This window comes from Pectinophora gossypiella, chromosome 14 (assembly GCF_024362695.1).
Source record: "Pectinophora gossypiella chromosome 14, ilPecGoss1.1, whole genome shotgun sequence".
NCBI classification, from domain to species: Eukaryota; Metazoa; Arthropoda; class Insecta; order Lepidoptera; family Gelechiidae; genus Pectinophora; species Pectinophora gossypiella.
In genome coordinates, this window is record NC_065417.1 from 11,583,672 (window position 1) to 11,611,218 (window position 27,547).

Below are 27,547 nucleotides of genomic sequence, written 5' to 3' on the forward strand. Positions count from 1 at the left end.
AAACTAGAGGGCAAAAGCTAGTATTACAAAAAACCTATAAGGCCAATGCAATGATGATTTTTTTTTATTCCAGCTCTAAGCGAGATGGAGGAGAAGTACAAGGGCATAGGTTGTGTGTCGCTGTACTTCCAAGTGGTGCAGTGGTTCCTGCGAGTGGGACTGCTGCCCGAGCGGCTCGAGGCCTGCGACGCGCTGCCCTACCCCGGCGGAAACCTCGCCGACACCTATACCAAGAGGTTACTTTACTCTTCTTCTATCGTGTAGGTTGTGACGCGGAGTACCAACCGCACCAACCCTGGCGTTATGGTTATGATTTAGCCGCCATAGGCTCCTAACATGGCCCATGTAACGACTACATACGTATATCAGTAAGTACTTATTAGTACACGTTGTTTACAGATAATGTTCATCATTAACCAAATTGCCGCCCAAATTGTATTGTATTCATGTGTTATGTCTGATTGTTGAAATTTAGTTCTGTGCAATATACTTTTATTTTATTTGATTAACTATAACAGCGTATATATGTGCTGGGATGTGCTAGGCCAGTGCTGGTGTTCGAACTAGCGATCTCAAAATGAGAGGCGAGCGTTCTACCAACTGGGCTACCACGGCTCGTATGGAGCGTTATATAAAGTAATTTTATTTTTTGTAACATTGCAGACGTCTAAAATTGCACCGCCTCCAAGACCACAACTTGGGCGACGAAAGCGCCGCTAAAACGTCCTGTCCGCTCCTATACATCGACCAGCTGATTGAAAACGAGTTTGGTGGAGAACGGATTAATCAGTAAGTTGTTATTAGTGCAATTTCAAACACAGTTGGCTCCACCATTATAGACTGCGATTCGACTCACCACTAAGGAATGCAATCCCGACTCGAGATCTCAAATTCGAGATCCCGCGGGATTGGAAATATCAATCCCGCGAGATCCCGAAATTTTCGGGATCTCGTCTAGTTCATAAAAAAAAAATGTAAAGTTAGGATGGCTGAAAACGATGAAAACTGCTTGTTTGTGATAGTGAGGTTAATTAAAACAAAATATTTTTGAAGGAAAACAAATTCCTTTATTCTTCAATACTACTAGCTAAACAATTAAGTTTTCTTTTGAAATTAGCATAATCAAAACAAAAAGTATAACTCAATGAGATTCGCCCAATCCCGTCAATCTCGAATGGGATCTCGTCATATTATGCTTCGGGATTGATCCCGAAAAATTAGACGAGATCATTCAAATTCAAGAATATCTTTATTCAGTTGTTAACATAGTTACACTTTGAATCGTCAATTTTTACATAACGAACGTCTCATCCGCCTAAAACTACTACAGCTTCTCACAACCTGTATAGCTGGGGAAAAGAAGCTGCAAGAAAAACCTCGGCACAGGGCCCTAGACGTTCTTTAAAAAAATAAACATAAAATATTGGTATACAATTGAGTAATTTAGCTGCCTGATATCAGTTCTCAAACAGTTAATCCCATGCATTCATATCTTCTAAATCACTAACTTTATAATAACCTTTTTTGTAGTTTTTGTTTAACTACTGTCTTAAAACAGTCTCGCGATATCGGGTATTTACCTATTTCATCTTTTTCGTTGCAGAATGTGGATGCGGGGCGGCAGTGAAAGCGGTCTATACCCACCCCCCTCTCTATACTCCCTGCTTCGTCTGTACTTGTTGCCCGACATAGCAGAGGAACATAAACACTCCTTGGTACTTTATCTACTGGTTGACTACTCTATGGTTTATGATGAAGTTAGGTGAGTGTTTTTTTTTTTTACTTTTCGTTTGTATAAATAGATGTGGCCATTTTAATCGGGATTAAAATGGCCACATCGAAGCAATTCATCTAAGAAAGTGATATTGCTATTTGACAGTTGTTTGCATTGCGCACTTACGTTTATATGCGCAAATGTCAAATTGCTTCAATGTGGCCATTATAACCTCTCAGTTTCTATTATGCAACTTCCCCAAATCATCAACTAATTACTTCTGTTACGCCTGCATATTATTACAGTAGCTAAGTGTAAGCACAACATAAGTAGAAGATAATTTACGTAATGTGTTATCAGGCGACGGCCATACGTTGGTCTAACAGGAAGCTCGGTGAGGTGTGGGTACTTAGTTCATCTTGCGGTGGATGTACCTCTGACTACCCCAATTGGGACATATTCGTGTGCTTCTGTCATGCGTGTTAACGGCCTCCGTGGTCCAGTGGTTTGAGCGTTGGGCTTGCTATCCGGAGGTTCCGTGTTCAAATCCCGGTGGCGACATATTACAAAAATCACTTTGTGATCCCTACTTTGGTTAGGACATTACAGGCTGATCACCTGATTGTCCGAAAGATGATCCGTGCTTCGGAAGGCACGTTAAGCTGTTGGTCCCGGTTACTACTTACTGATGTGAGTAAGTAGTCGTTACATGAGCCATGTCTTTTGGCGGCTCAATGGGTAACGCTAACACCAGGGTTGATGGGGTTGGTAATCCACCTCACAACCCACACGATAGAAGATGTCATGTGTTGTTGTTTCATCAGGTACGAAGCTGTGATCAGACGACTGATGCAGTTCCCAACAATGTTCGGACTCAGCAACACAGCTATCAAAGCCACGCAGGCGTTCTGGCACCTCGACCATAGAGATTTTGATGTAAGTATAGTAGTATATATATAGTCCTCCTTCTCGTATCCGACAACGGCGACCTCAGTCTCTTCTCTCGTGCGCTCGAATGTGACCGGCAAAGCCAAACTTTGTTCTGAAAACCCGGTCACATTGGAGGCAGAATAGCTGTCCATCCGAGTTGAAGGTGTAGCTATAGATGGGTTTGGGACGATCCTTGCGTATTTGGCGTTTTTCGTCGAGCTCTTTCAGGCGATTTTGCTCAAAGTTAGCCACCCCTGTTTTGACACAGTGACGCCACTCAGGTCTTAAAACAGCAAGGTTCTCCCAGCGTTCAGTGGAAATATCGCAGGCGGTCAGGTTACGTTTCAAGATGTCCTTGTACCGCAGATATTGTCCCCCGCGTTTACGCTTCCCACTCGCTAGTAAGTATAGTAGTAAAATAGCATGTAAGCGTAGTGAAACAACATCTTTAATATAATATCTAGACAAATTGACCATCAAACAAAAAGCCTCAGGTTTTCTCAAGATGATAAGTTTTTCATTTTCGCTTTTTTCACCCCCTTAGGGGATGATTTCCGGAATGAAAACTATCATGTTCTTTTCTAGCTTTCGAACTATCTCCATACCAAACATCTAAACCGTTCAGTGGTGCGGCTGTTTATGTTCTATGATATTGGGAACTATTAAATATTGATTCAAACAGACTCCGTGGTCTAGTGGTTAGAGCGTTAGGCTCACGACCTGGAGGTCCGGGTTCGATTCCCGATGGGGACATGGTCGACATCACTTTGTGAGACTGTCCTTTGTTTGGTAAGGACTTTTCAGACTTGAATCACCTGATTGTCTGAAAAAGTAAGATGATTCCGTGCTTCGGAGGGCACGTTAAGCTGTTGGTCCCGGCTATTAGCCGTAAAAACACCTTCACCAACCCGCAGTGGAGCAGCGTGGTGGAGTATGCTCCGTATGCCCTCTGGTTGATTGAGGGGAGGCCTGTGCCCAGCAGTGGGACGTATATAGGCTGTTTATGTAAATATTGATTCATTTGTCTTGTTCCACAGTTCGCCCTAGACCAACTACAATGCCTAACCGGGAACACACTCTCAGAATGGCAACATAACGTCGTCCTATCTTCCCTGCTCGCGCAAAAGAAAACACAAGCGGCATTACAATACCTACACGTGAGAAAACCCGCACCAATTCAGAATGCATCCAGCGACATGAATAGCTCAAGAATCAATGACCATGACAAATTGGAGGATTGGCAGTCGTGTTGTAACTTGTATCTGGCGAGGGGACTGGTGTTTGAAGCGTTAGATGTGGTCAGGATGTGTGTACAGAATGCAGGGAGCTTAGAAGATAAAGTGCAGGTCATGAATTTCTTCTATAAAGGTGAGTTTGGTGTTTAAAACTGCTTTAACTGGAGGGGGAGATTATCCCAACTATTCACACAAAGCGCTTCGCATCGTCCTTCATTATGCGCGCTGCTAAGGACTGGAATTCTTTGCCGTCTTCTGTATTTCCGAATGCATATAACCCGGGTGCTTTCAAGGCCAGAGTGAACAGGCACCTTCTGGGCTCCATGTTATGCCTCGTCACTGCCTTCGGGCAAGTCTGAGGCCAACAGCAAACCCATCAAAGGTAAAAAAAAAACACCAATCATTTCCCTACAATTACCCCTTCCTGCGTACACAACTTGAAGAGTTAACAGGTCCGGCTTTTTACAGAGACTGTCTGTCTGACCTTCCAACACGCGAAGGTACAGAACCGGAAGACATAAGGTCAGACAGGATTAGAGTCACATACCTCCGAAACTCATTTCTAAGGAACGTGGGTCTCTACACGAGAGAAAAGCTGTAGTAGTTTAAAGCGTAAATAGAGTAATCGTTACATGTGCCATGTCAGGGGCCTTTGGGGGCTCAATAATAACCCTGACACCAGGATTGATGAGGTTGGTAATTCACCTCACAACCCACACGATAGAAGAAGACGACTAACACAGTTGTATCGACCGTTGTAGATGGCGATACGGTTCACCACCTATCACGTTGGTCTAAGAGAAAGCTCGGTGAGGTGTGGGTACTTAGTTTATCTTGCGATGGATTTGGAGATGAACTGTGTTTGAGTTTAATTATGGTTATTTTTTCAGGCTGCCGCAACAGCGGTCAATTGTCAAAGCTGCTGCAAGTAACCCTGCTCCCGTTTGAAGAGGAAATATTCATCAGATACCTTGAGAACTGCAACGAATCTCAGACCTCCGATATATTGATCATGTACTACTTGCAACAAGCTAGGTGAGGTTTTGAGTTCCTATTTAAATCTTCTTCTTTGCGAGTCGATGGCAATCGATACTAAATTTTTGCTGACCAATAATTGGCCACGCTTACGGCATTGTCAGTGGCTTCGTAAAGGTCTTTAATAGTGCAGGTGTTAGGGCACTTAGGACAGCACAAAAGGTGAGCCATAGTTTGTGGTGATACTCCACACTCGCACACATCCCAACCATCAACCAGGTATCCCCACCTGCAGAGATTATCCTTGCAGCGGCCAACCTGTGTCCGGAGCCTATTTAAAGACTTCCATGTGGGTCACGCTAGATGGCTTCCAGGCGGGAGACTTTCCGATGGCGCGATAAAAGGGGTGGGAGAACACTTCCGCCGCCAAAGATTTAAGCGGGCTTGGCTAGGTCCGGAATCCTATTTAAATTTCTTAGCTGGAGTGGGAGGACATAAAAAATGACCTTTAGTTTAGAACCGAACGAAATATCATATTTATTTGATTTTAGAACTGGGTGGTTAAATAGGCTACATCGAAGCATTTCGTTTAAAAAGCTATATTTCAATTTCACATTTGCGCATAAGAAATGTAAGTGCGCAATGTCAACAAATGACAAATAGCAATATTGCTGGTTAGATGAATTGCTTCAATGTAGCCTTTTTAACCGCCAGGTTCTAAAATCAAATAAATATGATATTTCGTTCCGTTCTAAAGTCCTAAATTCAAATAGCTCCAGTTCTAAGATATTCCCTTCCTTCTTTTTTGTAAAATGTGATATTTTCACTTGTTTTTTTTATTTTATTAATAACTATCGAACATTTTCCACAGGTACCTAGAAGCGGAACAATACAACAAAAAAATAAAGCACACAAAGCCGAGGAAAGAGACCGCAGGCTCTTTAGAATCGATAGCAGACGTGATAGACAGAGAGGGGGCTCGCGACATACTGGTCGAAGTGTTGTGTTCCACGCTGCCCAGTATTACTAGCACCGTGGCTCACAGCGCGCTGGACAGGGACTTTGACTCCCATAGTGAGTTATTTCATTTATCTATTTTGACTGTATACTGCCCCTATACTTTTTATCCACTTTTAGGCTCTGATCCCAGCAGACAGCCTCCTAAGTTATACCTGTAATATTCTTATCCACTGAAAAGGAAAATGATGGATGCAATTTTAAAATGAATGAATGAACAGCATCTCGCTGATATGCAACCCGTTTGACTTGTGCTGTCAACTTCCTTCTGTCGGGTTATAATACCAACGTTCCTAAATGTGTTTCATACTTTTTACTCGTCTATTACCCATCCCTTGCCTTTTCGGCGGATAAAAAAAATACAGATATAACTTAATAAAATTAGGAGGTATCCACTGGAAATCAGAATCTCATTCTCTTAACGTTTATTATGCCTTGGCACCTAAGGTACGGCAAAAGATGTGACTTATTGTCTTGCCTTCGATGGCATTCACTACTTGGCCGGCGATGGGATCGGGACCACTGCTGTAGACTTACTGTCCATGAAGGTGTTAATGTGAAAATTTGATAAGAGGTTCATTTTTCAGTTGTGGCGCCAAAACCCATGTCGGTGTTCATTCAAGCAAAATCTCCCAAGAACAAGTTTACCTACAAATCAACCTTTATTCAGGTATGTATCGCTTATACTATTTGCGCTCTAGCATGGTTGTTTCAAAAGGCTACGTCATTGTGTGGCGGACCCAACTAGTTGGCCAGCTAGTTTCGCCCACATGTAACAGATGGCTCCACATTCAATAATGCAGACGTGAAACGCGATATCGAAGTTTACACAGCGAGACGCAATATATAAAACTTTCAACATAACACCGTTGGATCGTCGATCCCTAGTCACACTACCAACTTGTGGCTAGCGGGGTACTATGCTCTGTTCGGTACCACGAAAACATCCTTTGGCGGCAGCACACCCTCGCTACATTGCTTTGACATTGGCCCCGATTCCTGCAGACACCTCCTAATTTTACTTTAAGTTGTACCCGTCATTTTCTTATCCGCCGAAAAGGAAAGGGACGGATGATTCACAGCTCTTAATTTTAGGAAGAATTAGTAAATGAATGAATAACCCGGGCGAATCAAAAAGGTTTCTCGCTGTTATGCAAACCATTTGACGTGTGCTGTCAACATAATTCTGTCGGGTTATTGGGCAATGTAAAATTTTTAGACGGTTGTTTTAGATTTGTGCTTAAAATTGACGTGTGTTCCATAAATTTTATGCTCGTCGATTACCCGTCCCTTTCCTTTTCGGCGGATAAGAAAATGACAGATATAACTTAAAATAAAATTAGATTGCGCACTTAGTTTTATATGCGCAAATGGCAGATGGCAATGTTGCTTTTTAGATCAGTTGCATCGATGTAGCCTTTTAACCCTTCAGAACAGAAGATAGATAGAAAGATAGATTACAAGAACACTTTTTTTTTTAAGTGGGGGCTATGCAGACTTTATTTCATGCATTGTATCACAGAGAATCAAGTAGATGTCAAAATTTTTTATTCGTTTCGATATCGCTAACACCCTTTATTTTAACTTACACAGGATACGATAGATAATGCAAGTGAAATCTGGATAAATAAGCCCAAAGCCAGGAAAGGACTGAAGCGAGCTCTGAACATTGAGGAAACACCATTCATTTGTACTCCAAAACTGGGACGAACAAAGAAGTAAGTTTTGTATACTAAAATGTCGAGTAGTCATTGTAATTATATTATTTTATTATTTTCTGCATGAATTAACAAGGCAATTGCATTCCATTCAATATTCTATTGTTTAGTAGTTTTACAGCTAGTTATATAATATGTAATTAATTTTTGTCGTTCAAAAAGCACTATGTAAGCCAATTTTGAAGAATAAATATATATATATTTTTTTTTAATTTATAACGTGTACAGTGACACATCTATCTAAACTACACTAAACTAAGCAGGATCACACTATGTAAAGAAGTATGTTGCTACCTATATTGCTTCTCTTTATTTTAATCAGAATAATAATGGGTGGAAGATTTTTTGAGCCTTGATGTAATAAAAAGGGTCCTCATTTCTACTCAAAAACAATGATAAAAGATGCATAATCTGACGCATAAACTGGTCTAAAACTAACGGACTTCCTTTTTTCTATTTAACTTATTTGTGAATTTGAATCAAGAAGAATAATAAGTCCGAAATTTTACTAATTTTTTAAATGAAAATTTTTAATTTGACGTCACAGTGTGCTTTTTCATATAAATTCCATAGTCATTTTGTGTTTTGACGTCAAATAAAAGTAACCGATTTGTCTAGTTGTAAACTAGCCTATTGTAGACATAGTGTGTATTTATTTTATATTATTATAACTACACTTTATTTTCCAGCATATTCAACTTAGACGAGAGTTCAGAGTCGACGCCACCGAAACGCGCGCGGCTCGACCTCTCCGGCACCCCGAAGACACCTCGTGGTAACGCGCTACGAGTTAGTGCTAATATCAGCCGGCAGATGGCAGAGTTACTCGATATGCCTGAAGTACAGAGCCCGGATATGAAGCTGTACGAAAGAAGAGGCGCCGAGACACCGCATAGTATTCTTAAGGTAAATAACTAAATTAATAAGCAACTAAATTAATAAGTGTTAGTGGCTGTGTGTTCTGAGTCCCTGGAGGTATCGTCGTTCGCTGGCGGTTTCATCGTAAGGTAAGGCGTGCACATCCTTTATCTCCTGTCCATTTTACAGCGTGAGACATTTATTTACAATAGAATCTTATAAATTCTTAATTATCGACGGCAAATATATAATAACGGTGGTGGTGCTTTAAGCGATAAGGCCGCCATTTGCCATGTATTTAGTTAAGAGTCTTTTTTGTATTTATTTCTTTTTATTTTGGTGCAATAAAGTGTATTTGTATTGTATTGTGCCGATTCCAGTATACACCATCTAATTGTATTTCCTGTCATTGTCTTATCCACCGAAATGGAAAGGGACGGGTTATCGATAGGCATAAAATTTATGGAACACGTCAATTTTAGGTAGAAATTTAAAAAATCCTAAAATTTTATATTGGCCAATAACCCGACAGAATTAAGTAGACAGCTCTCGTCATACAGCTTGAAAACCATAGGGATGTATATGTTATTCGTCCGGGTTACTCGATTCATTTTAAAATGGACAGTTGTAGAATAGAATAGAAAAAGTTTATTATAAAAGGACGCCACACAAAAAAAAAAACACAACAACATCATATCAAATTTCCACTAAAACAATTACAAAAAAGCAAGACGGATGTTTGTCGAAATTATCATAAGGTGGTGGTGCGTTGTCAATCATCCGTCCCGTTCCTTTTCGTCGGATATGAAAATGACGGGTATAACTTAAAATAAAATTAGGTGTCCGCAGGAGTCGGGGTCAATGTCACGTTAGAACATTATTCTCTATCGTGTGGGTTCTGAGGTGGAGTACCAACCTCGTCAACCCTGGTGTCAGGGTTACTATTGAACCGCCGAAGGCCCCTGACATGGCTCGTGTAACGACTACTTACTTACATTCGTAAGTAGTAACCGGGATCAACGGCGTAACGTGCCCGAAGCACGGATCATCTTACTTTCGGACAATCTGGTGACATTATTTGTTTCCAGATACGTGCGGACGGGCTGCGCGACGCGGCGTCTCCGGTAGACTCGCGGTACCTGGGCGACAGCGACGATGAACTGCTCGAGACAGCCAGCAACCACACGCATTATAGCGACTCTACTAACAAGTTAGTATTTGCAATATTACAGGTCTTTAAATGAAATTGTTTTTTTCTATTTCAATTCATGAATTTGGCGCAGCGGTAAACGCGCTCGGTCTGCGATTGTTGAAGTTAAGCAACTTTCGCAAAGGCCGGTCATGGGATGGGTGACCACAAAAAAGTTTTCATCTCGAGCTCCTCCGTGCTTCGGAAGGCACGTTAAGCCGTTGGTCCCGGCTGCATTAGCAGTCGTTAATAACCACCAATCCGCACTGGGCCCGCGTGGTGGTTTAAGGCCCGATCCTCCTATCCGTCCATAGGGAAGGCCCGTGCCCCAGCAGTGGGGACTTTAATGGGCTGGTGATGATGATGACATGAAATTATATAGCTTTGGCTTTTACAAGATATTTTTTTCTTGGGTTTTGGCTTCGTGCGGCTTGCACATTTGCCTTTTTAACCCCCCTGTTCTCACTTTTTTTGTGTGTAACAGATGTTATTGTAGAAAAAGATAGTTCTCATTTTTACCTCCAAATGGCGTAGATTTTCATATTTTTTTCGATGGGTAAAAATAATTTATTTGTAAATGACATGTCTTTTAGGATCTAAAGTAAATTCATGCTTATTTTCAGACATCTAAGATTCACAATCCCATCGGAAACTGGTTCCACGCCGTCTCCACCGCTCGCTGTTCCTGTTCGTGCGACAGAGAAGGATCGATCCATTTCTATGATGAGGGACAAGGACGTCGATATGTCTGTCGATAGTTTCGTTACCACGCAGTCGCATACTATTGTAAGTATACTTGGATTACATCACGCTCATAATAGGCTACATGACTGGGTCAAAGATAATAGTATTTTATGCAACAGTGGCGAACATCGCAATAAGAGACGCCACGAGCATTTTTTGACCTAGTTATACAACGTTGCATACAATACTTTTTCTACGACGACGTAATTTTAAACGAAACACAAAAAATTTCCAATTTATTTTCCAACGCGCGGGAAAATGGCGGCAAATGTATACTTTTTTTTATAGTATATCTATGGCACCAAACAAAGTAAAGGTGCCAGTTTCCAGGTCAAAAAAAAACAACAACAATGCTTTTTTGGCGACATTATAGTACAGTTACACTTTGTAAACAATGCTTTTATAGGCCATAGAGTGTACGCTTTTTCAAAGAGTTTAATTATGTATGTACTTATATTAGACTTTTTGGTTATTTAAATGCCAGATTAAAGTAGAGGAGTAGAAAAAGTATAAAATGCAAATCTAGAAATAGAAGGACTTGGGTGACAGCTCATCCGCAGATGCATTTCATCCGTGGATGAAACACCACTCTTTACAAATACACTTCTCATCAAAAAAATCGAAACACTTCCGTTTTCATTGTTTCTGTCCGTATTTAACACAAAAAAGAATTCATACGATGAAAAAAAATACATAAATGTATAGCTGGCAGTTTGGCCATTACAGTAATAAGCGAAAATTCTAAATTCAAAATTAGAATTTCATTTGTTTATCTTATAAACGAAATGAATCACTGTTTTGAGACAAATGTGTGTTTAGGGTTGGAGTACATTTAGCGTTTAAAAACTAAAAATTGGCGCCTATCCTTAAACTTTTTGTTTTTTATTTCAATACTGTGACTTTGGGACGTCTGAAAAAAGGTTTTTTTCCTAAAACGTATGGATACTTCGCCCACAGAAGCCGCCCAAGTTGTGGCATTGCTGGATTCTGGCCTTAGTCAGCGTGTTGTGGCTGCAAGACTGCATCTAAGCCTGTCATCTGTTCATAGAGTCTATAAACGTTATCGGGAGACTGGTTTGTTCACGCGCCGTTCAGGATCTGGCAGGAATCGGGTCACTTCTGAGCGAGATGATCGATTTATTGTAACAACTTCTTTAAGAAATCGGCGCCTTAACGCTTTTCAACTGCAGCAGCGGCTTCGTGTTGTACGAAGGGTGGCTGTAAGTGACTCTACAATTAGAAGAAGGTTGAAGGATCGTGGACTGGTACCGCATAAGCCAGCAAATGGGCCGAAATTAACTGCAGACCATCGAAGAGCGCGCCTTAACTTTGCACGTGAGCACCTAAATTGGTCATACCTACAGTGGAGCAAAGTTCTCTTTTCTGATGAGTGTAAAATTATGCTGTATGGTAACGACGGAAGGAACAAGGTCTACAGAAGAGACGGAGAACGCTATGCACAATGCTGCATTGAAGAAAAGGTCAGCTATGGTGGCGGTTCGTGGACGGTTTGGGGAGGAATCAGCGCCGACGGTAAGACAGAGCTTGCTTTCGTGTCTGGGCCACGTCTGCCTGCACTAAACTGTCATCGGTACGTCGAAGAGTGTCTCGAGCCTCATGTGATGCCCTATGCACATTTTATTGGCAACGGCTTCATATTCATGCACGACAATGCTAGGGCTCACACCGCGGGCGTCGTACGAGATTATCTTAACGAAGTCGATATCTCTATTATGGAATGGCCAGCAAGAAGCCCGGACATGAATCCCATTGAACATCTGTGGGATGAATTAAAGAGACGAATTCGAGCAAGAGATCCTGCCCCAGAAACACTTAGCCAGCTGCAAGATGCAATCCAAGAGGAATGTGACAATATACCACAGCATGTGATCGTGACTCTCATCCGATCGATGAAGAACCGTATGGAAGCAGTAATTAGAGCTCGGGGAGGGAATACAAGTTATTAAATAAACGTTTTTTAGCTTTTTTTTTCATTTACGTGTGTTGTTTTATCCATTTCCTTTATACTCCATACGGAATAAAAATGACTCATTTAACAAAATACGAAACCTATGAAAAATTCATTTAAATTTAGAACATTAACATTAAGATTTGATAAGCTCATATTACTCACTATTAAACGACATTTAACATTTATTCCTAAATGTACACATTTTTCTGATAATCCTGACAAAACGTAAACTTGCAAGGTGTTTCGATTTTTTTGATGAGAAGTGTAGTAGGCGTCGAGTCATCCGAAGTGGTGCTGTTATTCGGAGGAGTCGCCACCTAGCTAATACTACTGTAGTATTTTCATCCAAAATTGAGTAACACCTATATAGTTTATAAAAATATATTTTTATATTAATTAATTCATAGTTGGTAACCAAATAGCATTACACTAAGCCAGTCTAAGATGATCAAGCATATTGCTTTTTGACTTGTATCCATTGCGCACTTACCTTTATATACGCAAATGTCAAATTGCAATATTGCTTCAAGGTGTCTTGACTATTCTAGAATATATATCATTATCATAAAAAAAACAAAATGCTTGTTGAATTTTGTACCCGTAATGGTTTCAAAAAGTTGGTGATAAACTATTGGTTTGCTACCTTAGGTAGAAATAACAGTTGGCTTTTCTACTTTTTGTTCAATCTGTGTTGTGTGTTCCACGGTATAAGAAAACCAGGTATGCTCAATCCTATGACAAGCCGCCATTACTAGCCCTCTGATGACGTAAGTGGTACCACTGTGATACTAATAAATTGGGATCTCCAACATTCCAAGGACGTAAATTTTATTATTGAAAATTAAGTGAATTACTGACCAATGTATCTAATTTAATTACAATTACTTGTCACATATATATAAAAATACATTAAAACTGTAAGTAACTATTTTACTAAAAGTTTAAAATTTCCTTACAAAGTAAATATTAAACACATTGGTCGCGGGTAATTTTTTTTTTTCGAAATGGCTACGCAGGATGGGATGACGTCAGCTGGGCTAACCTTGAAATGTTAGCTGTCACTTTTGAGCATACCTTGTTTTGTTATACCATGGTATGTTCCTTCTGCGCAACAAAGTTTGTGTATAGTATTGTAGTTTCTGACGAAGCTTGTGCGTAATTTCCCTTTTTTTTAATATGAATGTTGGTACTTACGAAGCCTGTGGTGGATTTACATTCTGTTTATTATTGATTATCTGAATTAAAATATTATTCCTAAAGAAAATATTATCCATGTTTTTGACGTAATATTTATTTATATCACCAGTCAGAACCACATCCACTGGAATCGCCACCAAAGAAAATGGCAGTTGAAGACAAGTTGCTGCGAAGAAAATCGTATAAGGATTCAGTTCGCGCAAGGTAAGATAATCTTTTAGGTTGGCCAGTCGGCTTGCCAAGTAAAGCACTTACAGGGTGTTAGTGACATCGTAACGAAAACTTTGAGAGATAATTCAGGCCATAATTCTGAGTTGATATCAAGTGAAATTTTCCGTCGCAAAAGTATGGATCTGAAAATAATTTTAAAAAGCTCAGAATAATGATCTGAATCATCCCTCCCAGTACTTGTTACGGTGTCACTAACACCCATACGTACTTGTATGGCTACCTGTATGTACTTGTACGGGGTGTAAGTGACATCGTAACGAATACTGAGAGGGATGATTCAGATCATTCACTCTTGAGTTAATATCAAGTGGAATTTTCTATCGCAAAAGTATAGAATTGAAAAAAAAAATCATGAATTTTGCGACGAAATTCCATTTGATATTAACACAGAATCATGGTCTGAATCATCCTCCTCGGTATTCGTTACGTTGAAGGAAGTATTCCACTGTGTAAAAATACTTTAGTACGATCTACTCTGAACCGGCGTGCGTGTATGAAACGATTGATGAATGTGGCGGAAGAGAAGTGTGTCAGGATCGAAGCAAATGGAATTCCATAGTCTGCTTACCCCGGTAGGAAATTGGTGAGTTTATGTATATCTCGGGATTCGACGAGTGTATTATTCAACAACAACACCCCTACATTGCGTTGCCTCATCTTCTACATCACACAGTACAGTAGTCCACTTCGGAGACTTCGACAATGGTGACTGTACTAACCGTGTTTCATTTTGAATATGTCCCAGGCGGTCCCTCTCAATATCGGCCAACAGCAGTCTATCGGACGACCCCAACACGTCTATAGAGAGCATCGCCGACATACCAGTGACACTCATCAACCCGCGATACTCCGGGGAGAAACGACGCAGCTTCGCTAAGGAGCCGGAGAGTAAGATCATTTTATACAATACATGTTCAGTCATGAGCAATATAATGTACCCACTTTAGAACTCTGTCGCACTAACATATTTGACATTTAGTGAGACTTACAGTTCGATTTGACAAAAAAGTTAATGTGACATGGTACCAAAGTGTATACATATTAATGCTCGTGACCGTTCATTGCTATTTGTGTGGGATCTGTAATTGGCTTGGTTTTGTTAGTTTTTTATTAGCCAATAAGGTAAAAATAATGTAATGTTAAAAATAAATAAATACAGGGTGTTAGTGAAGAAAACTTTGGAGGTTAATTCAGACCATTATTCTGATATCTTTTTTCTGTCTTTTAACATTATTTTCAATTCTATGCTTTGGCGATGGAAAATACCTCAACCATCCCCCGTTTCAGACTTAGAGAAGAACACAGGATTGGCTTTGTTTATCCCGGAAATCCTTAATCTCCATACCAAATTTTATGTAAATCTGTTCACCGGTTTAAGTGTGAAACGTAACAGAGTTACTTTCGTATTTATAATATTAGTGCATGATTCATAATTCATTTATTCGCTTTAAAAATGGTAGGTACAGTTTGCAGGTGGTCAGCATTTAGCATTATTTTTAGTTGTGAAGATTATAACATGCAAATAATAATGTTAAAAAATTCAATACTTCCTTTTGTTAGGCACAGAATCAGCTACCGAAGACAAACCAATGGACGTGGAGAAGGAGTTCCTGAAGGTAGAAGCGCCGAAGACTCCTAAGGGCAGGCGGGGGATTAGAGCAGCGAGTGCTGAAAGCACGCCTCTGATAAACAGGTGAGAGTTCAAATATACATAAACATATATAAGGGGCACAGGATTTCAGAACATAACTTGCATCCAAACCGACACTTGATACGAAGTCCTCAGACCTCGTAATCAAACTCAAAAATATCTTTCAATAGGTAACATAGTTTTTAGTAACACTTATCAAGTCAATTTTTACATAAATATATTTTTTGTCGAACATGTCATCCGAAAACTACTGCAGCTTCTCACGACCTGTTTAGGAGGAAAACTAGCTGCCAGAAAATTGTAGGCACAAGGCCCTGGAGGTTGTAAAAAAAAACAAAAATCATAATAATATGAAAACAAATAATACCGGGTTCTTACTGCGTTAATCAGGGATATGAGACCCGATATTTCAACACTTTTGCAAGTGCCATGGTCACGGGACGACTGATGAAATTGGAGTGGAGTAGGTATATCCATAATTCCGCGTAAACTTCAAACAATGCATAAAAATATTGAACATCATATCTCACTTCCATCGTGTGCTCGGACACGTGCCCCTATGTAGGTTTTTTGATATGTGCAGAAAGATAAGCATGATTGTAATTAAAATATTATTTTAGGAGCCGTTCAGGAACTCCGGAAAGGCTAGATTCGCCGGTGGCTACGACACCACTGCGATCTGTCAGGAATACCAGGTATTTATTTTATACTTTAATTGGGTCGTGTACAGTCAGTCGTGTGTATAGAGAACCGGAGAGGAAATATGATTGGCCACCTGATACGACACGATTCATTTATAACAAACATTACAGAAGGAAAAATTGAAGGGAAGAGAGGAAGGGGTAGACCTAGGATAACATTTATGAAACAAATAAAAGAGAAGGTGCAGGTCGTGTCGTATCGGGAGGTGAAGGTTTTGGCGGGAAGAAGAGAGGAATGGTGATTAATCCACCGAGAAGAGCGCAGCTCTTAAATAGAGCGAGAGAGAGAGAGTCATGAGCAATATAACGTACCCACTTTAGGACTCTGTCGCACTAACATATTTGACATTTAGTGAGACTCACAGTTCAATTTGTCAAAAAAGTTAATGTGACATGGTACCAAAGTGTATGCATATTAATGCTCGTGACCGTACTAGGTTCAAAATAAATTATGATATTCTGATTACTATATAAAGATCTAAAACTAACGAAAAACGTTTTCTTTTTTCTATTTAACTTATTTATGAATTTTAATCAAGAAAAAGTTTGAATTTTAATAATAAGTCCGACATTTTATCACGTTTTTGTATGACGTCAAAGTGTGGTTTTTCATACAAATTCCATAGTAATTTTTGTTTTGACCTTTAGTAAAAAATAACTGATTTGACTAGTAGGAAACTAACCTATTCTACACAATACATAAGAGAAGTGAAGTGTGTAAGAGCAATGTGTCAGAATCAAAGCAAATGGAACTTTATCACAATTAATTAAAGAGTCCTGGAACATGGTGGATCATCTGTAAGAGCGATAGGCTGATCCCCTATCATCATATGGTTTATCATTATCCACCTTAGGACTATGTATCAAAAGTGGCTGCAAATAGTTTCTCGATTATTTTTAGTTCTACCCACCCCTTCGGGGAATAAGGGCGAGTTTATCTATGTGTATGTATGTAATTAAAGAGTAACTAAATCAAATCTTACAGAAGCAGATCCCGCACTCCAGAAATAAGCCCGCGGTCGTCCCCATTGGACACTATACCAGAACAACCGCGACAAGAGGTGGAGAGCGAGCCACACCCTACCAAGACCACACTCAGCGTGCCTAGGCAGCTTAGGTATGTTCCTTCTGGCTTTTACGCCCAACTGAAGACCCTCAGGTCTGTTTTCTTAAATTTTGTAAGGGAGAGTATTGAAGTCAAGAAGTAAATGCCATATGCGGCAAAACTACAATAAGTCGTCAGTAATTGATTACCATCAGGCGATCCATCTGTTCGGTTTTTTGACGTGTGTTATTGTAGATTTGCAACAGATGGCATTAACTACTTGGCCGGACAAATGGGGAGCGTTGAAAGCTCTCATCCGGTACAGGCCTGAGGGTGCCCAGTTGGGCGTGAACCTCGGCTCAGGGCGTCGTCTGAGAGGAAAAATATTTGAAAGAATTAATCGATCCTAACGGGTCGATAGCGATAAGTGCCGATTAACCGTCTGCTCGTGTGCACCATATTTTATATACAAAAAAACTCACGTGAAAAATAAACTGGTTTTCACTTGAAATTAATAGAAAGAGAAAGCGAGACAACGCTTATTCAAAAACTCCTCCCACGTTATATACAAAACAATTTTGAGCCGTATTAACAGAGAATACCAGTCTATAGAATCATGACCATACCATCACCGTATATGAAAACCACGTAAGCTTATTTTTGATACTCACAAAACCTTTCAAATATATGTTAACTAATATAAATTATATAACAATTTGACCAAATAGGAGCAGATCCCGTACACCTGAGAGAATAGAGAAATTGGTCGAGTCGCCACGACTGGAAGCAATCAAGGAGTCGCCGACTAAGTCGTCGGATTCCCCCACCTCCTCGCCTACTCGTAGGAATTTGAGGTAAACAAATCTACTTATGATACTAGCTGTTAACTCTTGTTATTGTGTACGTTCAATTTTTTTCAGCACCTGAAACCGAATGTCCAAAAATGTTTGATTATGCCTTCGCTTCGGTAGCTTTCTTATTAGAAAAGGAAGCTTTGTAAGATTTATATATCTACAGTTTACTGCCTGAAAAGATGTCGGATTTTTTATCCTTAAATGGAAGATAGTTATGGTTATAGTGATCATAGGTTGAAGTCATCGCTTCCTTTTACGTTTTTTTTTCCTTTTTCGTCGTGTTTTTTGTTGTCTTCTTTTACGTTTGTTTTATGTCTTTGTTTCTACTCAGGCGGAATCGTTATTCTACTAGAAATAAATACAAATTATTATGAAATACACAATTCAAATACATTTTTTTCAATCCATATAAACACAACATAAAGGACAATTACAAAATGACAGCAGAACTACAATCGGCTGCCTTATTGCTAAACAGCAATTAATGAATAACCGTAGTTGAGATACAGACATATGATTTCTTTTTGTGTTTAATATAGGAGCCGTTCGCGAACTCCCGAAGTTGAAATTCCAGTAAAAGTGAACGAGGGCAACCTTAGTCCTCGAACATTAAGGTAAGAATAAGAACCACAATGTAATATTTATTATAATGTCCTGTAATTATACAGACTATGCAGTAACTAAGTCATTAACAATAATATAAATAATTAAAGCACATAATAACAGGTTCTTACCGCGTTTATCATATCCCCATTTAAACGCGGTAAGAACCCGTTATTATGTGCTTTAATTATGATAATAACCGCGTAAACTTAAAACAATGAATAATATAAATATTTACATTTTCTATAGAAGCCGTGCCAAGACTCCAGAAAAACTAATGTCCCCTAAGAAAGACGTAGCAAAATCTGCTAAGAAGCCACTAGCAAGACTTGTCTTAGAAGCAAACGCTATTGCGGCGTCTAAACAGAGCTTAAAAGAATCGAACGTCGACGAAAAACCTGAAACTGTTATTGAATGCACGCCTATGAAGGCAGTTAAACCCGTTGATAGTCTTATGGACGTTACTCTATCACCGATAGGTAGCAAATCTATACTACACAGCTCGAATGATAGCGTTTTATCAGAAACAGTAATTAAAGAAACTAAATCAACAGACGACAGTGTCACTGAAATAAAATCATTACCCGCTTTTACTATGAATGAAACTAAATTTGGTAAATCCGTGTTGCATAGTTACGAGAGCTCCGTTGCAGAAATAACACATGAAGAAACTAGTACTAAAATAGACGTAAGCGTGTCTAAAGCTGACTTGAAGTCGCTACCAGCCTTTACTCTGAGCGAATCTTACTTCGAGAAGTCTGTACTACATAGCTACCAAAGCAGCGTAGCTGACGAATCAAGCATAAGAGAAGAGAAAATTGAGACGACTCACAAAACTATAGCACTAAAAGCATCTCCCGGTTCTACATCTTTCAATATCACTGATTTAAACAAATCTGTACTCGGAAGCCAAGATAACAGCCTAGCTGACATACAAGATAAAACCAAAGATGCGACGTCAAACAGCAAAACTAACGTCTCGAGTCTCATGACGAGCGACAGTGAAATAGAAGATTGGAAAGCTGAAAAGATACAATGTCAAGATGTAATACAAAAAGAGAAGGAAAAGATAGTTGAGATTGAAAGGGAGATTAATGATATAGAGAAAGAGATGTCGGAAGATGAAGAGAGTGGGGAGAGTGACGGCATGGTGGTAGATACTGATGAGAGTGAATCGGAAGATGGGGAAGAAGAGGAAAGCGAAGATAGCTCCGAAGCAGATGAGGTAAGAAAAAAATATCTTTCATCATGTTTTGACCATGAGGACACATTTTAGCAACTAGGTATCTAAGATTTAGGTCCCATACCCCCACGTTTTGTCACGCTAAAAAAGTAATGAATACTCTTTTTGTAGGCCTCGAAACACAAGTTGCTGCGCCTTGTGAAATACCAACTAGAACGAAACATAAAACATTCTGGATCTCGCTCAGTCGGTAGCCCTCCAGGTCTAATATTTATCAAATTGTAGATTACACATAGTATTTGCTTTTTTTTACTTGATTTACTGTAAGTTTGCCTCAGATGGCATTAACTACTTGACCGGACAAATGGAGAGCGCTAACGGAATTGTATTTGCAGAACCTGTACCTGTACAGGCTTCAAAAACAATGCGCTATTGCAACAACTTTATTGATACGATCAAAATATTCAGTTTGGCTATTCATTAATGAAGTACTTTCATTATTAAGGGTTGTGTTGATAAACTAATCTCAGCTGAGACTGCCCTCAAGACCCTGCTCAAGTCCGTTTTTATATAAGAACTGTCATATTGACATGATCTTGAGAGCAGTATCGAAGCTGAGATTAGTTTATTAATACCTAACAGACAGAATAGTTAAGTCAGTCAATTTGCTAACAAGTAAACTGAATGGACTAACAATAAATACACATTTTCAGGCCGCCTCTGACGACGACGTCATATCAATCGCGGACACAGACTCAGATGAATCATCATCTAGTTCCAACGTAGCAAAAGCTGACAAACCAACACATGAGACAGAAGAAAAAATTGCCGAAGTAAATATAGAAGAAGCGAACACAAATGAAGGAATAAAAGATAAAACAATGGATAAAGTACAAGATTCCATCGAAGCTAGTATTGATCCTTTGAACCAAGGTCAGATATCTCTGCTAACTGACGACAACTCCATGCATTCAAATAACTCAGTTGATCTCAACTATTCTGATGAAGAAAAGGATGTTGAAGGGAATGTGGTTGAAAAAGTAGAAGAGCAGAATGTTGAAATAATTGAACATCAAAAAGCAGAAGAAGTTAAAGAGCATAAGGTAGAAAAAATCGACGACACTAAGGTTGACAAAGTTGAGAATAAGGTTGAAAAAATGGAGACAGGTGAGTAGTCGCAATCGTTTTATTTTTTATAGGATCGATTAATTTCAACGGGTCAATTAAGTATACAGGGTGTTAGTGACATCGTAACGAAAAAAAAATGGAACGCCTATTTTATTGTACTAAAAATGATGGTGGGTGTTTTTCTTGTCGCAAATGTTTAATTAAGATTTTCAATTTTTACTGTGCCGCAATGTAAGTCGAACAACGCGCCACACAGACGCTAAACTTACGCGCGGCTACGTTACGCGTGCGTGATACGATGTTGATATCTAGGTAGGAGTTTTCATTCTCTTGTATTTAGATGCTTAGTGGTTCAACGTTTAAAAATGTTGTTTGTTGAAGTAGAACACCTACTGCCACGATTTTTCACGCACGGTACCTACCTACCAGTTATTAAAACGTTCCTAACTTATTAACAATAAAAACCCTACTCTTGCCTTACCTTAATTGTTATTCCTTCGGATGAAGTACCTAGGTAGGTACCCTAGAACATGTCACGTCACGTAGGTATGCAACATCGCGTTTCCTCCGCGGTAGGTAGGTATCACACGCACTCACAAACACAACACCTTGCTCTTTAATAAACATCAACAATCTTCCATACTTTTGCGCAGTAAATGGTCTATGATCTATCATCATAGTCGACACTACTCATTTACAGAATGAAACAAACACTCACAAACACGAAAAAAATATCCTCGAAAAACATCACGCGATTCGGGTCAAGCTTAGTATTCGACTGAGCGGAAGCGCGCGGCGGCGTTAGCGCAAAGCATCAAAGGCGCCGACTAAGGGCGCCGACGACGCATCGGCCGCGGCCGAGTCGAGCCGACGACTAGAGAGAGAGAGAGAGAAGTATGTTTATGGTGCAAGTGACAGAGAAAGAAATAGTATCTGTTCGTATGCCTACTTTATTGGCGAGCGTTGCCCTTGACCCGTGCGCCGGCTATTCACCTGCGCATAGCTGAAGTTGTAGATACGTTATTATTATTATTGATGACATTGATAAAATTTAATAATTAGTAATTTTTATTTATTTTAAATGTGCGTTCTATGCAGCTTAAAACACAATATGGGACTGAAAAAAATCTATTTTTTTTATGAATTTGGCGACAGGAAACTTCACTTGATACCTATCAACTCAAAGAAATACCTAGTATCTGTTCGTAATGCCTACTTTATTGGCGCGCGTTGCCCTTGATCCGTGAGGCTATTCACGTCCGAGTATCCATCAAGACAGATCAAACAAGCCCTAAGCCCAAGCGGAGGTCTTGCGTCCCAGGATCCTTTAATTATGTCTTAGAACCTTCTTGGCCTATGTGGTCCAGTGGTTGAGCGATGGGATGCGGAGGGTCCGGGTTCGTATTCCGGTGGGGACATATCACAAAAATCTGTTTATAAGGCCTTTGGTTGGGACGTTACAGGCTGATCACCTGATTGTCCGAAAGTAAAATGATCCGTGCTTCGGAAGGTACGTTAAGTCGTTGCTCCCGTCTACTAGGTACTTATGTAAGCACGTAGCCGTTACATGAATATTGTACACAGAACAGGATAGGTTTAATTAGTTCTTTACTGATGATTTAACAATGAGATTTAAAACCACGAATAACTTAGTACTTAGTACCTCGGTACCAACATGTAACAAGAAAAATAAGATCACTCCTCTCGGACAATTTTTTTCTTTGAACATGCCGACATTGCCTACGCGGCGGAGTTGCCGAACTATCGAACAATATAAAAATATATCAATTGTTGAACTTGAAAATTGTCTAAACTATCGAAAGTAGTGATAGTACATTTAGATCGATACTAGCGATAGTACCGATAGGTCTTGCTTTGTAATAATAATGGGTATTGATCTAAAAGATCTATCGATAGGTACCTACTATTGGTTTTTTTTAACTAGGTATCGATAGAATATCGATAGGCAACACTCTGGCGGAGTGTCCGCCCAATTCTAGACGCAATCTCGCTCGATTTTTGTGTAGCGAGGTTTTGCGTAGGTACTTACATACTAAGTTGGTGGATGGTTGACATAGTAGGTAACTAATTACCTAATCTGTGGTGGTTGTGTTAGTTGGTTGTTAGTTATTCTAATGACAACAAAGAATACAATTATTTACTGTTTCAACTGTTTTAGGTAGATAATGGCCCCGATTCCTATGAGTAAATGAATGAATAACCCGGTCGAATCAAAAAGGTATCTCGCTGGTATGCAAACCGTTTGACGTGTGCTGTCAACTTAATTCTGTCGGTTGTTTTAGATTTCTGCTTAAAATTGACGTGTATTCCATAAATTTTATGCCTGTTGATTATCCGTCCATTTAAGAATAAGAATAAAATAAATTTATAAATTTACGATAGACAGAGAAAGAAATAGGATCGGTTCGTAGTGCCTACTTTGTAGGCCGCGCCGCCGCCGCGCCGCCGCCGGCGTGCGGCGCGGGGCGCGCGGAGCGGGGCGTGCGGAGCGGGGCGCGCGGCTCGGTGCGTGTGGCCGTTGACCCGTTCGAGCAGCTGTTGTCTCCATTACATCGAAAATTTTCGATAATTTGTCATTATTGTTTTTTTTATTGAAATTTGGGTTCTATGCAGCTAAAAACACAATATGGAATTGAAAATAATTAAAAACAAAACTCAAAATTTCATGAATTTTGCGACGGAAAATTCCACTAGATATTAACTCAGAATCATGGTCTGAATCATCCCTCTCAGTATTCGTTACGATGTCACTAACACCCGGTATTTATTAATATGTTTTATCGTGCATTAAAAAAGCTATTCTTCATAATATTTTGTCTGTTATAGAAACAACTGAGATACCAATCCAAACTCCGGTTGAAGCTCCCGCCACAAAAGAAATCGAAACGGCGTCAAAAAGTCCCAAACACATTCCTGAACCTGAGAAACCAAAAGAAAAAACTCCTGATCTAGTCGATGTTGTGGACACTGCAGTGTCTACTGAGAAAGTTATCAGTGAAAATAAGGGTGCAGACAGCAAGAAATCTGACAAAAAAGAAGATGTACTTCCAGAGGCTAAAGAGCTAGAAAGTGAAACTCTTGAAATAGATGTCAGAACAAAAACACCAGAAAAAGAAACTAAGGAACAAACTTCTGAAAAAGCAGTAAAACCAGCCAGTCGTACCAAACGCACACGCTCTACGGCATCCAACAAATCTACTAAAGAATTTGAGGAAGAAAAACCTGAATCGAAAACGCCTATGACCAGAAAACGCTCTCAATCTATCTCAAACAAATCTATTACCGACGAACAGAAAACTCCAGAAGATTCTAAGAAAACTCCTACAAGGCGAGCTAAGACGCCAACTAGTACTGAAGTTAGAAAGATACTGACGCGTCGCGCTTCGAAAGAATTGTCGGAAAAGATGGACGAATCCCAAACGTCTATTCTTGATGAATCTCTTACTCCTAAAAGACGGTCTACTCGTACTAGGAGCAAGAACATTGATGACAACGCGAGTATAGCTTCAGGAAGTTCAGTTAGGTCTACTAGGAGCAAAGCGAGTGAAGATGCAGGTGATGGTAATGTTAAACCAGGAAGTACAACTAGGAAAGGAAGGAAAACAGTGTTGCCAGTCAAACCGGACCTGTCAGTGATACCAGAGTCAACAGTTGAAGAGGGCAACCTAAAGGCCAATCTTAAGGAGGATGTCATCGCTGAATACTCTAGTTCTCGAAGGTGAGTTTGTTTGAAAATATAAATGTGCGATATCGAGCCGTCTATTCTCTTCTATGGATGTGAAATACATTATTTAATTTATATTTTACATTTTAATGTGAACTAGCTCTTTGCCCGCGATTTCGTCGGCGTAGATGTATGTTCTTACTGTAAAGAGGTATCCTAATTTCACCCTTGAAAAGTACTATTTACTTTATTGAAAAGTACTATCTATTTATATGCCATTTTTTATCACATTAAATAGAACGATCAGTTCAGTACAATTAATGGTTATATTTCAATAAAGATAACATTTTACAATAGTCTCAATTCGCGGTAAGATTTAGATCTGTCAAAGTAAGCTAGTGTTGTGACGTTCATTAGCGTAGTGATGTATCAGTCGAGATTATTATATAGGTCGATCGATTCTTTTTTATCTAACAATAGTAACATTATAGATTTGAACTGTTTTCAAAACTTCCTTCTATTGTTTCCAGACTAACTCGCCACCAGAAATCGGTGTTAGAATCGTGGTTGGAACCTAAGTCGTCGCCTTCGAGCCGACGTCGCGCAAGCACAGCCTCTAGAGCCAGTGCCATGTCAGAAGCATCGCATGAGGATGACGACGCTTCATCAACCCACTCCGGGGCTTTCGATGTCCAACCCATTGATAGGATCAGCTTGCTGAACAAAGGAGATTTTGAAGGTAAGTACTTGAATTTTCAGAATCGGAAATTCACTTGCCTCATTAATGTAGTCAATAATGGCACGTCAGAGCAATTTACCTAAAAAAACAATATTTCTATTTGACATCTGTGGGCATTGCGCACTTATTTTTATGTGTGCAAGTGTCAAATTGCAGTATTGCTTTCGTGGCCTTTTTAGACCCCCTGATTTAGCAACATTTTTTCTGTGGAACACAGTTCTAAGACTTGATAACATTTTTCCGTTTGATTCTATGGTATGCATGCATTAATAGTACGTATTTCGTACGCTATCGTTTAACTACTTATATAATTTAATTTTCCATGCATTATCTATAGACTTTTTACTGGTAACATTTCCTATACATTTGCAAACCCTCTTCGAATCGCACTATTTACAACCTTTCAAAAGATAGTCTTACTTTTCAAAATTATTTTTAATCTATTATTTTGCATTTTTTTTTTAATTTGCACCTAATATACTAACTCAAGGCACGCCTGACTCGTCGGAAATACAAAGCAATGTATCGCCGGAATCCATAGCTTCGGACGCTAGCAAGCAGCAACGCAGATGTGAGTATTCGCTTTTTGCCAATATGCACTGACTGTCCTCTGGCTACCCTACGTGACTATAGTCGTGTGCTTATGATTAAACACGACCCTTTTTTTGGCGTGATTGATTTATTGTAGATTTGTTGTGCGAACCTCATGTGAGAGGAATATTTGAAAAAATAATTTACCTTATTGGGCCGTTAGCGATAAACGCTTAATGAGGGATAGCGAAGACCACGCCGGCGGGCTCCATGGCTAGAGTAATCCATGATGGCGTGGGATGTGTCACCTCCTTGACATGATAAAAGTAGTCTAACATAATTATGATCATTGTACGCAACCAGTTGGTCACGAGAATTGGGTAGTTTCCTAGGTCAAAGATAAATCATCAAATTCTGATTACTAAATAAAGACAGATAGATATAAAGGTGACAAAAAACGTTTTCTGTTTTTTTTTCACGAATTTTATTAAACAAAATGTAATAATAAGTGCGCTATTTTGTCACGTTTTTCTATGACGTCACAGGTTGCTTTTCCATGCAAATTCCATAGCAATTTCGTGTTTTTACGCTTAGTAAAAAGTAACTGATTTGACTAGTTGGAAACTACCCTATTATTTTCATCTGTTATATTTTTACTTTAGATTCATTTCTTGTTTGGTCGTACTCCTAGCGACCCATTGCCATAATTAAAAAAAAAAAAGTAGATTGTGTGCTTATATAATGTGTTATATTGTAGCGCGCACGTCCCGAGCCGCTTCAGAAGCCAAGGCTACGCCAAAAGCTGCCAAGATTACCAGGAGAGTGTCCGTAGACATTGGTTAGTCCCTTCCTTTCTTTATGCCTTAGTTTAAACTTTAGCCTAATTTCATCTTCTAAAATTTTACTGTAAATATTTATAGCTCGGGTTTAGGTGGGAGATTTTTCGTCACCCCGTAATTCTTCGCGCCAAGCTAGATTTACCTCACCCCCTCTGGGTCTCGCTTTAGTCTGAATGGCCGTAAGCTGCTAAAGAGTAAGGGGGAGTGCGCACGGACTACCTGTCTCGTTCGCACTTCCGTGGTAAAGTAGCACATGGTAAGAATAAGATTTTTGCATTTTCGGAGGTATGTAACCTAACCTGTATTGGGCTGGTTTTCCCTTCGTGGGTTGGAACGTCAGACAGGCGGTCGCTTCTGTAAAAAACCGGACCTGTCAAATATTCAGGTTATGTAAGCGGACTTTTTGAGGAACGGGATAATGCTAGGGAGATGGTTAGTGGATGTATACTACTACCGCTGCCTACGCATGATGCTGTGTTATGTTGTTTGACACATTTGTTGGTATTCCAGCGGGCACTCCGGAGGTGGGCTCGCCTGTACCGGGCAGCCCCGCCCGCGGCCGCCGCGCGTCTTTTAACCGCGCGTGCGAAGCGCTGCACACGCCTAAAGGAAGGCGAACTTCTACTGATGTTAAGGTATGTGTTTTTATGTATGAAATTAAATTCAAAAACAGATCTAATACTAAGGAAAGGAATTTCTTTTTTCTATTTAACTTGTTTATGAATTTTAATCAAGAAAAACGTAATAATAAATTCGACCGTTTTCTTGCTTTTTCATGCAAATTCCATAGTAATTTTGTGTTTTGACG

The 27,547-nt window shown here is 39.6% G+C and overlaps 1 protein-coding gene across 3 annotated transcripts in view; it reads left to right on the forward strand.

Moving 5' to 3' along the window:
• Positions 1 to 27,547, forward strand: part of LOC126372716 (protein ELYS) — a 43,693-nt gene that overhangs the window by 10,258 nt on the left and 5,888 nt on the right. For 2 of the 3 annotated variants that reach the window (XM_050018567.1, XM_050018566.1), the window contains exons 12-37: positions 74 to 236; positions 664 to 789; positions 1,604 to 1,762; positions 2,539 to 2,650; positions 3,682 to 4,012; positions 4,770 to 4,914; positions 5,726 to 5,928; positions 6,459 to 6,541; positions 7,465 to 7,589; positions 8,279 to 8,495; positions 9,536 to 9,657; positions 10,260 to 10,422; positions 13,659 to 13,753; positions 14,526 to 14,668; positions 15,341 to 15,473; positions 16,052 to 16,126; positions 17,118 to 17,249; positions 17,906 to 18,031; positions 18,571 to 18,645; positions 18,884 to 19,859; positions 20,531 to 20,984; positions 23,793 to 24,684; positions 25,161 to 25,369; positions 25,860 to 25,940; positions 26,658 to 26,738; positions 27,250 to 27,374. In XM_050018567.1, the coding sequence (XP_049874524.1) occupies positions 74 to 236; positions 664 to 789; positions 1,604 to 1,762; positions 2,539 to 2,650; positions 3,682 to 4,012; positions 4,770 to 4,914; positions 5,726 to 5,928; positions 6,459 to 6,541; positions 7,465 to 7,589; positions 8,279 to 8,495; positions 9,536 to 9,657; positions 10,260 to 10,422; positions 13,659 to 13,753; positions 14,526 to 14,668; positions 15,341 to 15,473; positions 16,052 to 16,126; positions 17,118 to 17,249; positions 17,906 to 18,031; positions 18,571 to 18,645; positions 18,884 to 19,859; positions 20,531 to 20,984; positions 23,793 to 24,684; positions 25,161 to 25,369; positions 25,860 to 25,940; positions 26,658 to 26,738; positions 27,250 to 27,374 (5,546 nt within the window). The remainder of the gene's footprint in view (positions 1 to 73; positions 237 to 663; positions 790 to 1,603; positions 1,763 to 2,538; positions 2,651 to 3,681; positions 4,013 to 4,769; positions 4,915 to 5,725; positions 5,929 to 6,458; positions 6,542 to 7,464; positions 7,590 to 8,278; positions 8,496 to 9,535; positions 9,658 to 10,259; positions 10,423 to 13,658; positions 13,754 to 14,525; positions 14,669 to 15,340; positions 15,474 to 16,051; positions 16,127 to 17,117; positions 17,250 to 17,905; positions 18,032 to 18,570; positions 18,646 to 18,883; positions 19,860 to 20,530; positions 20,985 to 23,792; positions 24,685 to 25,160; positions 25,370 to 25,859; positions 25,941 to 26,657; positions 26,739 to 27,249; positions 27,375 to 27,547) is intronic. The other variant, XM_050018568.1, reaches the window with a different exon arrangement.